Source organism: Cinclus cinclus, chromosome 5, assembly GCF_963662255.1.
Source record: "Cinclus cinclus chromosome 5, bCinCin1.1, whole genome shotgun sequence".
NCBI classification, from domain to species: domain Eukaryota; kingdom Metazoa; phylum Chordata; class Aves; order Passeriformes; family Cinclidae; genus Cinclus; species Cinclus cinclus.
The window spans coordinates 60076031-60088819 of NC_085050.1; the positions used below are offsets into that span (position 1 = coordinate 60076031).

Genomic DNA, 12789 nt, shown 5'->3' on the forward strand with positions numbered 1-12789 from the left:
GAGAGAAATAATGATTTTAAACACCCTCCAGGGTAAGACCAGGACAAGGGACACTGTGACTCCACGGCCATGGAAGTTTGCGTGGCCATGGAATGGCCACACCTGACCCTTGAGGCCCTGGCCCCTGGCTCTGGGAGCTGCTGCCGGCCCGTTCCCGGCGGGGCAGCGCGTTCCGGCTCACCCTGAGGCCGTCACTTCCCGGGGCGGAGCGGGGCGGCTCCGGTAGGTGCCGGGAATGGCGGGCAGTGCCGGGAATGGCGGGCAGTGCCGGGAATGGCGGGTGGCTTTTCCCGTGCCCTCATCCCCGGGCTGAGGCGGCGGAGCGGGAGCGGGGCTGAGCCCCACGGGCGCCTCGGGGAGGCTGCGGCTCCTCCTCTTCATTTCTAAATGTTCTCGTCTTTGAACTCTCCCCCACTCCCCTTTATTTTTCTTCTTCCTGATGGAAATAAGTGCATATGTGCCCTCATCCCGAGTAATTGTTAAAAACAGCACCCCCCTAAATAGCCCGTCAAAGTAGAATATACCGCCGTTTCCATAAGCGTAAGGATTGATTGTTCCTGGATTTGTGGTGTGCTGTGTGTGCTCTCGGAGGCTTCTTTGAAAATACTTTTTTGATATTTTCATGTATGAAGTGTAATAATAAAGAGATGCTGTGCTTCTCCTTCCATAGCTTGTTTTTATAGTGTCTGTTTAATGGGAGAAAGGGATAGTTTTTTAATTCAAGGCAGCAGGTACAGATAAAATAAAAGCTGATGATCACGGGTATACATAAATTTGATTTGAGTCCTCACAGGTGCATTGAAGAAAGTAAAAATGTTTTTCCTTCTCTTTAGAGTGTCTGCAAACAGAAGTGAGCTAACAACACTTATTTTATCATTCCAAACAAGATGAAGATCCCCTCTCTGCTGCTGAGATTTCCTTATTGTTATTTCTCCAGAAGAATTTACTTCTTGAACTTTCGCTTTGCTTCCCGAGCAGATTTCCTGGGCGTTGAATCTCTTGTGCCAGCGCGCCGCTGTCATACAAAATGGATTTGTTCATCAAATGGTTTGAGGAGAGAGCTGTGCCAGCAGGCTGCCCCTGAGCAGCAAGTAGAGAGACTTTCTGACTGGGAGCAGAGACTTGTAGACAGACTTTACCATGGGTTAATCCAGGGCCACAGAGCCTGTTTAGCTGAAGCTATTACACTTATAGAATCAACTCAGAGTAGGAAGAAGAAAGTAGCCCAGGTGCTCCTTCAGAAGGTATTATCCTACCACAGGGAACAAGAAAAGTTAAATCAAGGAAAGCCACTTGCCTTTAGAGTGGGTTAGTCCTTTTACATCTTGTCTAGTAGCTGCTTACATGTAATTACTGTTCCTCACCTTTTATTATCCCTGTTGTTTGTGGTCTGTAGTCTTGGATTGTTTGTTTGGGGTTTTTTTGTGGTTTATAACCAATCTAGATTGCTTCTGTTGTCCAGTGGAATTATGGCTTGAGATGAAAAATGCTGTCGAAAACGCTTTAGAAATTATTGTTGCTCCTTGGGAGTGTGTTATTCAGGGTGGGTTTTGTAGCTATTATAAGGTTAAACATTGGTTAGTTTGCAGAATGATGCAGATGTTATCTACACTTAGGGAAAGATGTAGTTAAGCAGACCTGGGCTTTTCCCAAAGAAGGTGTTTTCTTGCACATGTCCTGAATTCCTTTTTTAGTCTACAGAAGGAAAAAACATGCATGCTCCTGTTTTATGGCCTTCTGTTCAGCAGCCTGCTTTTCAGCTGAGGGAGTCTTGAACCTGCTTCTCTTGGAAGCTGTAAAATATTTTTCCCTTACAAAGAGATGGACTGCTAACATATGTCATGCCCAGCTGTCATCTCTCCTGTCTGTACAAAGGTAGTAAGAACAAGAACTGGGGCAAAGGAGTGAGAAAAAAGTTTGGTGCTAAACTTAGTTTGTGAGCTTTGACATACAAATAAATGACTTTTTTTTTTTTAAGAAGAGCTCTTCAAGTTAAGAGCTTGCTTTTCCTTTTGGAATGTTTCTTTTATAGTAAATCTGACAAATCCAATTCTAATAGATAACATTTTTAAAATTCTGAAGGATAAGTCATGCAGTATAAGTAATTTTATTTGGAGGGGAGGAAACAGGATGTGGATAAACCCAATGTTATGTTGGTGTCAATAGGATGAGGGGTGGTGAAGTGCTGGTGTGTTGCCAAGCTCCTATTTTGTTTTGGCATAGCTTTTATTTGGTTTTGTTGTTATCTGTGTTAAAGTATGAGTTATTATCAACTTAGATGTTGATGGTATTCATGAGGTGTACTATTTACTTGACTAAAAAAAATGTTTTTTTTCTTCCCAATGTGATTATTTAGGGTTGTCTGGTCCTCCTGGTGCTGGGAAATCGACCTTCATAGAATGCTTTGGGAAAATGCTTACAGAAAGAAAACACAAAGTGGCTGTGTTGGCTGTAGACCCTTCCTCTAGTACAAGTGGTGGTGAGTGTGAATTAAAGTTTGAGTCATGTTTCTAGTACCTTGCCAACTACAGAAGTATCTCATTGGGCCAAATGGAAGAAAATTTGGTACCTATAACAGTAGAATATGAAATAACTCAAGTTTTCATATTTTTTTACTATGTGATGCAAAACTGGAAAATAGGTATCAGTTTCAGATTTCCTCTTTTCCAGTGTTCAAATGTTGCCTTACAATTTTCTAAATCTGAATTATTTTGAAGTTGTGCAGGATTACTGATGACAGGCTGTGATCTGTAACTCAAAAAAATTGTAGGGAAATCACAAGCTGACTATGCCTGATTTGTGGTATCTCTGATACAAATAATACAATCTTGGTTTTGATCTTTTAATAAGGGGCAGCTGCCAGGTAGCACCATTAATTTTTCCAGCTTTTGTGCTGTTAGAGGTGTGTGGCTATTAATAAAGAAAATAACTAGAGCATTGCAATGACGTGGAGCTAAGACAGTGTTCTTGAATGCATGCCTTCAGGATGCATCAGTAGAATAGCAAAATGTGACAGCAAGACTGCACCAGGTGAAAGAACTGAGCATCTCTCACCTTTTGGAGTGCGTAGATCTCACCAAATCTGATTTGCAGTTTGTTTGAGTAGAAGGAAGGCAGGGACACGTGTCAGCTCTCTTAAAACAAAACATCCAGCATCAAGGCATGTCAGAATCATAATGCAGAGATTTGTCTCTTTGGACAGGAACAGACAAGAGTCAGCTGTGTGGCCTGAAGTGTGTAGGCTTCCAAAAGCCATTCAGGAGTTGTAGAATTCATTCTGACCTAGCACAAATTCTTCGTGTTTGGTAGCAGTAAGGTCTGCCTGTCAGGCCTTTCCAGCTTCTGAGAAGTAGAAGAACCAGGTAGTAGCTTAGTCCTCAGCTAAGTCTTGAGCAGCTATGACTAGGATATTCTTATTTGACTGACTTTGTACAAGAGATCTGTCTTTCCTCACTCATTTATTGGTGGGGTGAGGGGAGAAGGGGGAGTTTGGCTGTGTTGCACTCTTGAAATAATTTAACATTAGGTTCCCTACTGGGTGATAAAACACGGATGACTGAGTTGTCAAAAGACATGAATGCATACATCAGGCCATCTCCAACCAGTGGGACACTGGGAGGTGTCACAAGGACCACAAATGAAGCCATTCTGCTCTGTGAAGGAGGAGGCTACAATGTTGTTCTTGTGGAAACAGTAGGTATGTGCTTAGGGTTTGCTTTGACTGTCCTGTGATGGTATGAAAATGGGGTGTGCTAGTAATTGCATACTTTTCTGCCTTGATTTTGCCCATGTTTTCCTGCATGGTCACTGGTTGAGCATGAGTGCTCATTCTGTCTTATCTTCTAGTCCTGTATGTCTTTTACTAAACTGATGTGTTTCCTGTTGTCTTTGTTTTGGTGGTGGAATTTGTTTGTGGGGCAGTGCTGGGATCTGTCATAATTACTGTCATTAATGTGACTGAAATTTTTTCGTAAATTCTGAATTTAATTTTTTTAGGTGTGGGCCAGTCAGAATTTGCTGTGGCTGATATGGTTGATATGTTTATATTACTGCTACCACCTGCGGGTGGAGATGAATTACAGGTATTTTTCAGTTTCTCTTATTGGTTACTACCTGGGACTAGAAAGAGAAACTTAAATTCAGCATGCACTATCTGTGCAGAAGGTCCATATTAATGGTGTTTTGTCCATTATATGGTTATTATTAAGTATTTTCAGTGTCATCCACTTACAGCACAGTTAAGCTCCCTTTTTGATTTTAAAAATATTAGGATGTAAACTTTTGATACATCATGGCTTAACTTTGACATGATGACTAGCTATATATATTTTTGGGGAGAAAACTAGAAACTACCAAACTACCATTTTGACCTGCTTTTTGTGATGCATCAGTGTGTCACGGCCCCTCTGGGTACTCCTGATTTCTGTCCCTGTTGCATTTAGGGCATCAAACGGGGCATCATTGAGATGGCAGATCTGGTTGCTGTCACTAAGGCTGATGGTGATTTAGTTGTGCCTGCCCGGAGAATCCAGGCTGAGTACGTCAGTGCTATGAAGCTGCTTCGAAAGCGTTCAAAGGTTTGGAGGCCAAAGGTTTGTGGAGTTCCCTATGTTTTGGGGGGCTCTTTGGGTCTGGTTTGGTTTTGTTTGGGTTTAGGTGATGTGTTTGGGTATTTTTTGTATTTCCCCCCCCCCCCCCTCCCTCCCCGAAAACGTGCTGAATGAATTAAGATTGATATCTTCTTGATATCTTCTCATCTAGCTGTCCTAGTCTCCCTGGGTTATTTTTAAAAATTGTACTTGGTAGTTTAGTCTCTGTGCTGGAGAGGTAATTGCTGCTGTCTGTGCTTCACCTCTGATCATGTGCCACATGAAACACTGCAAAGCCAGTCCTGCTCCCCAGGACTTCTGCCCTGAGCTACAATCTCTGCACTAGCAGAGCTATTACTGACATCAGGAGTGGTGCAGACTTTACTTGCTTTTTGTAAGCTGTGCATATCTAGAAATGTCCCTTAATCTACTTCTCCCTCCATTGTAACTCTGAAGCCTGTGATTATATTTTTCCTTCCACTAGTTCGCCTGTTTCCTTTATTGCTTTAATTTTTTTTGGTTTCTCGCATAATGAAAATGGCTAGATAACTGGAATTTTCATCCTGTGTGTCTTCAGTTTTAAAGCTGTATTTTATCTACTAAAAGGTTTTGGTGGATTTTTAAGGAGAAAATCCAGTACTAATTTTTAATATGTGTATATAGAATAAGCACACACACGCACACTCACTTCCTTTATAAATAAACTATCTGTAAAGGAGGTTTGTTGTACCCTGGTATTGAAATTGATCCATTAAGCTGAGTTTAAATCAGCTGGGCTGCCTGCGGATTAGCCTTTCTTTTGTAAGTGTGGAAAAGGAGAGAAGCTTTTTTTTATAAAAAACAATCTGTTCAATTTAAAAGACTGTGCTGGATGTCTGAAATACTATTGGTAAAATTAATTCCTGTGCTGGAAAGCAAAGGCAAAAAAAAAAAAGTCAAAATAATTTGTTTCTGCTACCAGAATATGCACTTAACTCTACATTTAAGTAAAAGATCAATAACATACTTTTTAGCTGAAGGACTTACTTAAAAATGATTCTCATAACAAGCAGCTGGACAAACATCCCAAATAGTATCAATCTCAGGGTGTACTTCTAGTTAGTAGAATCCCAAATATTTTGGGGGGGGGCGGAGCTGGGGAGGAAGGCACAGAAATGCTTAGAGCCTCATGAAGCGAGTACTGAAGGAAGTTTCTCTCACACACTTCTTAATTTCCATGCAATCTACGTGATAATGTAACTGAAGCCTCAAGGCCAGCAGCTAGCTTGGCTTTAGCAAATCCTCTGGATCCAACAGGTAATGCGCATCTCTGCCAAAACCGGGGAGGGGATCTCGGATATGTGGGATAAAATGACCGAGTTCCGTGACCTCATGCTCACAAGTGGCGAGCTGGTTGCCAAACGACGGAAGCAGCAGAAAGTGTGGATGTGGAACCTCATCCAGGAAAACATGCTGGAGCATTTCCGGAGTCACTTGGCAGTCAAGGATAAGATCCCACTTCTGGAAGAACAAGTTCTTAGAGGAGTCTTGTCTCCTGGGCTGGCAGCAGACCTGCTTCTGAAGGCATTCAAAGATGGTCTCTAAGCATTGTTTTCAACTCTATTCTTGATAAGTGCTTTATGTAACATTAATACATTAAATACACTTTTTCTGTGCGTGGATTCAGATGTTTTGCTGCAGCAGACATGAGTAGAAAACCTATCCAGTACTCTGCAAAAGAATTCTGTTGAATTCTGTATATGCAGCGATCATGACAAATCTAAACACTCACTAAGAGATTACTACACGCTGTATTGGAAAAAAATAAATTTCCAAATCTTCTATTTGTACATGCCTTAGATTTTTTGATAAAAACTGGATGCCCATGTAAGATGATTTGGTTTGGGAGGGGAGTGAGGTTTGTGGTGGTGCAGGGTTTGGTTCTGGTTATAGGGTCGCCTCAGAGCAGTTGACACTGCAGCTTTCCATTCTAATATAGCAGCAGCTGTTGCCAGAATGGATTGCATTTTCTTTTCTCACTTTGAATGACAGCAAGAACATTGGACTGCCTGACAGCACCAGACCACAGCCTTAGTTTTAAATAAATTGTATGCATATAAATAGAACGTAGTGGTGTTTGGTCCCTCTTTGGAAGCTGTAGTTAGTTACTACACACTGCACAGTAGAAGGGAATTTTAACCATCCTGATATCTCATGTTATCTCATGATATCTCATGTTCCCAAATTTTACCTACTAGGCACTGTTTGCAGTGAAACACTAAGGAAGGGCATTGTGGTGCTTTGGGGGCCATACAGCTGAGGCATTTCTTTGGTAAGAAGGTTTGCACTGGGTTAGCTGGTGTTAGTGGTTTGCACCACCTAAATTGTCAGAACTTCTGAGCTCTGACCACTTATTCCTGTTTCTTAAACCCTGCTGTGGGATTGCTGCAGTTACCAAGAAGCAGCTGAAGGAATGTATGGAGTGGCAGAAGCACAGTGACTTTGTTATAACCATGCTGAATTTTTATTTAAATAACCTTTATTGAATATGTCAGAGAGTGCCCCAAACCAAAAGCAACGTCTTGTGTCCTTTGAGTCCTTTCAGCTTTAAATACTGGCTGTATTTCATGGTACCTTGTAGAAGAAATGACAGGTGGGAAATGAATTAATGAATTTTAACTGGTGCATTCTCAACTTTTTGATCTTCCCTTTGTTTCAGGTCGCAGTTTTTGAGGTGACCCCATTTGTGTTCATCTGTTAGATCAAACCCTTATGGTCATTATTACTTTTTCTGTCAGGGACTGCTGTTTTCCTTGTCTGTTATACATGAGCTGCTAAGCAAGTAATATAGAACCTGCAGCTTTGTTTAAATGACACCTGCTCAAGCAGAGCATGTTTTACAGCTTCTTCAGTATTTGTTTTCTGGACGCAGATCTGCTGATCCACTCAAGCTATGGGCTATCATTATTTTCTCGTTTTGTTGCTTCTTTTATAGTACTGTTAATTTAGAAATAAACTCTTAACAGAAGTGCAATGGCTTAAGCAAGCATTTTCCTCTTAAGGCAGAGCATTAAATGAAAATCTTATTTGTCTTCTTTATGTGTTCAGTTATGCCTCATGCTTCAGTAGGTGGAGAAATATCCTTATATTGAGAGGAATCTTTGGTAATAAAACAGTAAATGAGGCTCCCTGATTTGTTTTTCAGTGATTCCCCTCCCAAACTGAAGAGCTGTCCTGTGCAAACTGTGAACCAAGCCTTCCATATGGTAATGAAATAATTTGTCTTACAGCCTGTAAAATTTTGCTGTGATATGTTTTGGAGTTAACTGTTCCATTAATTATGCAGTTTTGTTAGTGGGCTGGGCAGATGCATTGTCTTCAGAAGGATTGCAGAGCTTCAGCTGGTCGGCTACAACTCTGTAAACAATCCACTATGTCCCAAGATAGGGAGAAACATTCCCAGCTCATCATTTCAGCTCTGTGGGATTAACTTGGCTAAAATGCATTAAAATCCTGTTGTTTGAGTAAACAGGCTTCTGAAAAAAGATAGTAAACAAATCTGTTGAGTAGGATGTTGACATATTCTTAGTTTCTGGAGTTCTCAAGCTGCTCTCATGTTAACACTTAAACCCACAACTATTTCGGAATATTTTGAGAAAATAATATAACTTCATGAGAAGCCAATACCAAGATGAAGTTTGTAGCTGGAGGTATGACAGACTGTCAGACAAATGAGTATGGGAGATAAAGAATAAACTGTTTAGCTACACAAAGTTGTTTCCTACAAAGACTTGCAGTTGTCTGTAAGTGTGAAACTTTTCCCCAGCTCCCTGTGTAATAGATATTGCTGGTGTTTCACAGCTGGAAAAAACAAGTGTGGTGAGATCAAGTGATTTACCCAGGATTCTGAAACAGGTCAGAGAGTGTAAGGGTTACAGTTCAGTAGTCTTTACTCTGAGCCCCACATATATTTACAGCCACGTTACTTAAGGTTGAAAAAATGCTCTTAGCAAGTTCATGCTCTTAGTGTGACTTATTCCTTTCATATCTAATCTGTCTGTTTTCAGCGACAGGACCCAGTGACCCCCTTCTTGACTACTGTTCTGTTGTAATGTCCTGCTTTATGTAATAAAAATCTTTCCTCTGATATCTAATCTGCCCTTGCCTTCTGTAAATGCATTACTTCCTGTTGTGCATACTGCTTCAGCCTTTATGTTCTCACATATATTGCTTATTTGTGAATCTGCAATGTGTTGGCTATTTGAAATTTCAGGGCATGGGAGTTGAGTAAAACTAAAGAATACAAAGAAATTTTTCTTTTTAAACTGTACACAGTTCCCTTTCTAAAGTTTTCTTTCATAATGTGGCAAGATTCAATTACTGACTTGGTCTATAGTGGTGCAAACATCTTCATTTCCCCTTTATTTTCCTTTCTCAGACTGCTCTGTTGCTCCCCCTTGGATGCACAGTCAATAAGTAACATGCTCCATGAGTTAAAATGAGAAAAACATTTTCACAAAGCTTAGTGCTTTTGCAACTATTCCTGCTGGACTGTTGTAAAACATTTATCATTTAATGAAAGATTGAACAAAAGTTGATAAAGAATATGTTTAAGGAAACATCAGTGTGCTCCCCTGAAGAGTTGGGCAATCATCAGTGCACAGACTGACTAGCAACAGGATTCCTCTTCCAAAAACCAGTTCTGCTACTCCACAGTCATATTCCTTACAGTTTATTTAAAAGTAACCCACCCAGCTCATAATGGAACATTACCAGCATTTGTAAATTGAGAATAAATTTTCAAAATTGAAAACTCATAAGCAATTAGAGTACATAATTAGAATGGAAGGATGACAGACATACTCTGTTCCCTCCTGTCATACTAAGGTATGGTTCAGCTGATGAGCAGGGAAGGAAAAGAGGAGCTGGCATTCATGACAGTGTATGGGGAAGGTACATTATGGAGCAGCAAGAAGAATGCCTGTTTTTCTCTATTTTTCCTCCCATGGGAGCATAAGAATTATCTTGGATAATTCACTGTGAAGCCACAGAAACTGATGTGACCAATGGTGTTTGCTGTGTGAGGCTTACAAAAAATATAAATTCAACTCCCACTCCTATCTTTTGGAGTTGTTTGTTGCATGGGACCATGTGACATTTGTTCTTTGGCACTAGGTAGGTTTTTTATTGGGCTGTAAGTGGGGAGTAGTTAGAAGTTCTTGTAGTTTGAGTCAAAGATTGTAACAAGTTACTTGTAACAAGTTAAAAGCTTCACCTTTCAGAATGCAATATAGGATTCCTGTATTTTTCTTTCAAATACTGTGGCAAAGCAAAACACTGCTTTGTGTTACTATGTCTCCATTTCCTCTATCTCTCTTCCACTGGTAGAGTAGCCTACAAAGGCTTTAGTTATGCACCTTTTAACATGACTCAGATATTCATGAAGTTAATCAGGGACTGACAACACTTCTGCTTTATTTCTTCAATTGAAAGTGACCACTACAACCTCGAGATTACAGCCTGTGAGAAGCCAAAGGCTATTACAGCTTCAGAGGCCTGGGCTGACCTGCCCTGTGCAGGCTGCAATGGCTGGGGATGCGGAATGTGTGTCTAATGAGAAGTTGCTACATGAGCTGTGTGGCTGGGAGCAGTGCACACTCACACTGCTAAAGGTTTTCTCCCTGCCCTGAGTCTGTGATCCTGTTTGTAGTTCTCTAATTGCAACCAGCAGAAGACAAGGGTGATGTTGGTTTTTATGACTTGTTGCTTAGCAGCGTTGATCAACAAAAGTACAACCTTTTCTTTTGCTGTAACCTCCGTGAACCCGGGCTTGGATGGAGCTCACCAGTGGAGAACAAGGGTTTCTGAAGCCGTGTGAAACTCCTGTGCTGTGTCTTGTTAGCAGTGTCTGAGGGAAAGCATCTCTTCTTGACCTCTTGGTTACCTTTGCCCTTTACTCCTCTTTCTCTCTCTCATCAAGTCTTAGAAGAAAGCAGGCACCATCCTAGGAAGATGTGGAGGATGGGAAATACAGGCACAAGTCAACTACACAGAGATGTTATCCTGTCTCTTTTCAGGAAAAGGATCAAAGCTGGTTGCCAGACTGTGATGTCAGACTGTCCTCTCATGGAAGGAGAAAGACTTCAGCTGTCACAGTAAGGTATATTCTTATTTAGAGAAGCTTTCCTAGTATTTCAGAATAGGCAAAATAATCTATAGAGGAAGTTAGGGCACTAAGAATTTCCTGGTTTGCATCTTTAGAAGGGATTTCACAAACTGAACCAGAAGGGGGTATTGAACGTGGTTGAAAATGATTGAGGGTCTGCAGTGAATGTGTGCCTTTATCTGATCAAATCTGGCAAAGCCTGCAAAATCAGAGCAAGGAGTAAGTTGCTTGTTTCACCTTAACTCTGAACTGTAAATTGTTAGTCTGACTGGACAAAGGCTTTTTAATGACACCAGGAGCTGCAACAATTATTGTGCCTTACAACATCAGAGGCTTAGACCAGGAGCTTTTACTGTTGCTCAAATCCTTGTCTTTTACACCTAGATCTGAGTAAGAAACAGCTGAGTATTTGTGTACTTTTTCTGCCAGAAATGTTATCCTGAGCCACCTTTATGCTCGTGGACACTAGGTGGAAAATAATGCCTTGTTGGTGTGGTGGTGTTCTCCTTTCCCCCTTGTCACCCTCCAGCACTGACTTCTCCCCTCTGTTCGTTGGTAGCTTTTCAGAGCACTACAGGTCAATGGGTTGAAAGATCAGCATGTGTTTCACAAGCCTGTTATGCTCTGGTGTACCTCCTCTTCTGATGTTTAAAGAGAAACTCTGCTGCTCCAATCTTGTAAAATTTATGGAGAGGACTGATACTGCTGTAATTGCATAATTGAGATCAGATAGATCAGATATTCATTCCAGAACAGGCAGCTGCATAAGAAACTGGCCTCTGCCCTATATGCCATGTCAAAAGCATGGCAAGTGCATGGTGTCCGGCAGAGCTTAATCAAGAAAAATGATCAGCAAATGGGAATGGGAATTATGTAGAAAACATTGTTCTTTCTTTATTTATTGCATGAATCTTAACAAAATTATCTACCTGGAAATCCTGACTGCTATCTGAAGCTGAGAAGAATGACTTTTCATGCCATTACTTAATGAACAGAGCAAATTGTGTTCACCCAAACAGGATTTCTTATTTTGAGCTGTGAGTATGATTTGTCTGTCTTCACTGAACAACAGCTGCTAATATCTGATATCTGCAGGACTCAAAGCAAGAGAGTGAAGTCTTCTTAACTTCTGATTTACAGGAGAAGTAGGGAACTAGAAGTAGGTCAAGATCAATAAGCTTTTAGAAACAGTTTCAGTAAAAGTATAAAAAAAGCCCCTTTTTGTTGTTTATGAGTGCTACGATGCAGCACTTATAACCTGACTGGTTCTTTTTGTGTGCAATGCCAATAGAAACTGATTAGACTTGAAAATTAGTGTTTCAGACTTCAGTTCAAATACTGTTGTCTTTCACTTTTCCTTTTCACTGCCCATTAGAATGTGGCATTCTTAGAAATTAAGGAGTCTTTAATGTGGGACTCTTTAGTACTGTCATTTCCACACCGGCAACAATGGAGCAGAGCATGTCTACTGTACAGCACTAGTACGACTAAAAGCCACTGAAGGCTTTACTTCTGTACTGACATTAAACAGTTATTTTGAGTTATGATGTGTTGAAAGTCCCAGTTTCACATCTTGCACAATGCACATTATCTTCCAGTTTAGCTGGAGACGCTGCTCCAGACGCTCATTGTCACCATGCACAACTCCTTCCATGTTAGAAATGTTTGTGCTTCTCCACACCCTGAGGTCAGGAGAGGTCAGCAGTGGAGGACGTGCCTACATGTGATGGAATAAGGTCCTAGAATAAAGGCAGCCTGAGGTTTGTCCTGCCAGGCAGGTCAGTTTTCCATTTTTGGGGTGGTGAACCTCGTAGGCAGTGAGACAGGAAATTTCAGAGGGAAACTGGGATAATTAAAATAATCTTGTTTGGCCCACTGCCAATTCTTTCAGCTCAGAAAACATTGCTGTGGAGACAGGCACAGATCCTGTAAATTAGTCTAGTCTGATTTGCTCTCACCTAACATTTTTGAACACTGAACCTGAGTGAACATCTATCATGCAAGGGCATTTCTGTGGGACAGTTTGAATGTTTTTGCTTTCATAATTTATTTTTT

At 40.9% G+C, this 12789-nt stretch overlaps 1 protein-coding gene across 1 annotated transcript; it reads left to right on the plus strand.

The window, feature by feature from the left end:
* Positions 1 to 878: 878 nt before the first annotated feature.
* On the plus strand, positions 879 to 6173 carry MMAA (metabolism of cobalamin associated A). Its single transcript, XM_062493871.1, has 6 exons — positions 879 to 1308; positions 2357 to 2479; positions 3527 to 3697; positions 3997 to 4082; positions 4443 to 4592; positions 5886 to 6173. Exons 1-6 carry the CDS (start codon positions 888 to 890, stop codon positions 6171 to 6173), a joined length of 1239 nt encoding a protein of 412 aa, XP_062349855.1. The 5' UTR covers positions 879 to 887.
* The last annotated feature ends 6616 nt before the right edge of the window (positions 6174 to 12789 follow it).

Coding starts and splice junctions, on each gene's coding strand:
- MMAA (XM_062493871.1), top strand. CDS start 888: ATGAAGATCCCCTCTCTGCTGCTGAGATTTCCTTATTGTTATTTCTCC. Junction 1,309..2,356: donor GCCACTTGCCTTTAGAGTGG/GTTAGTCCTTTT, acceptor GTGATTATTTAG/GGTTGTCTGGTCCTCCTGGT. Junction 4,083..4,442: donor CGGGTGGAGATGAATTACAG/GTATTTTTCAGT, acceptor TGTTGCATTTAG/GGCATCAAACGGGGCATCAT.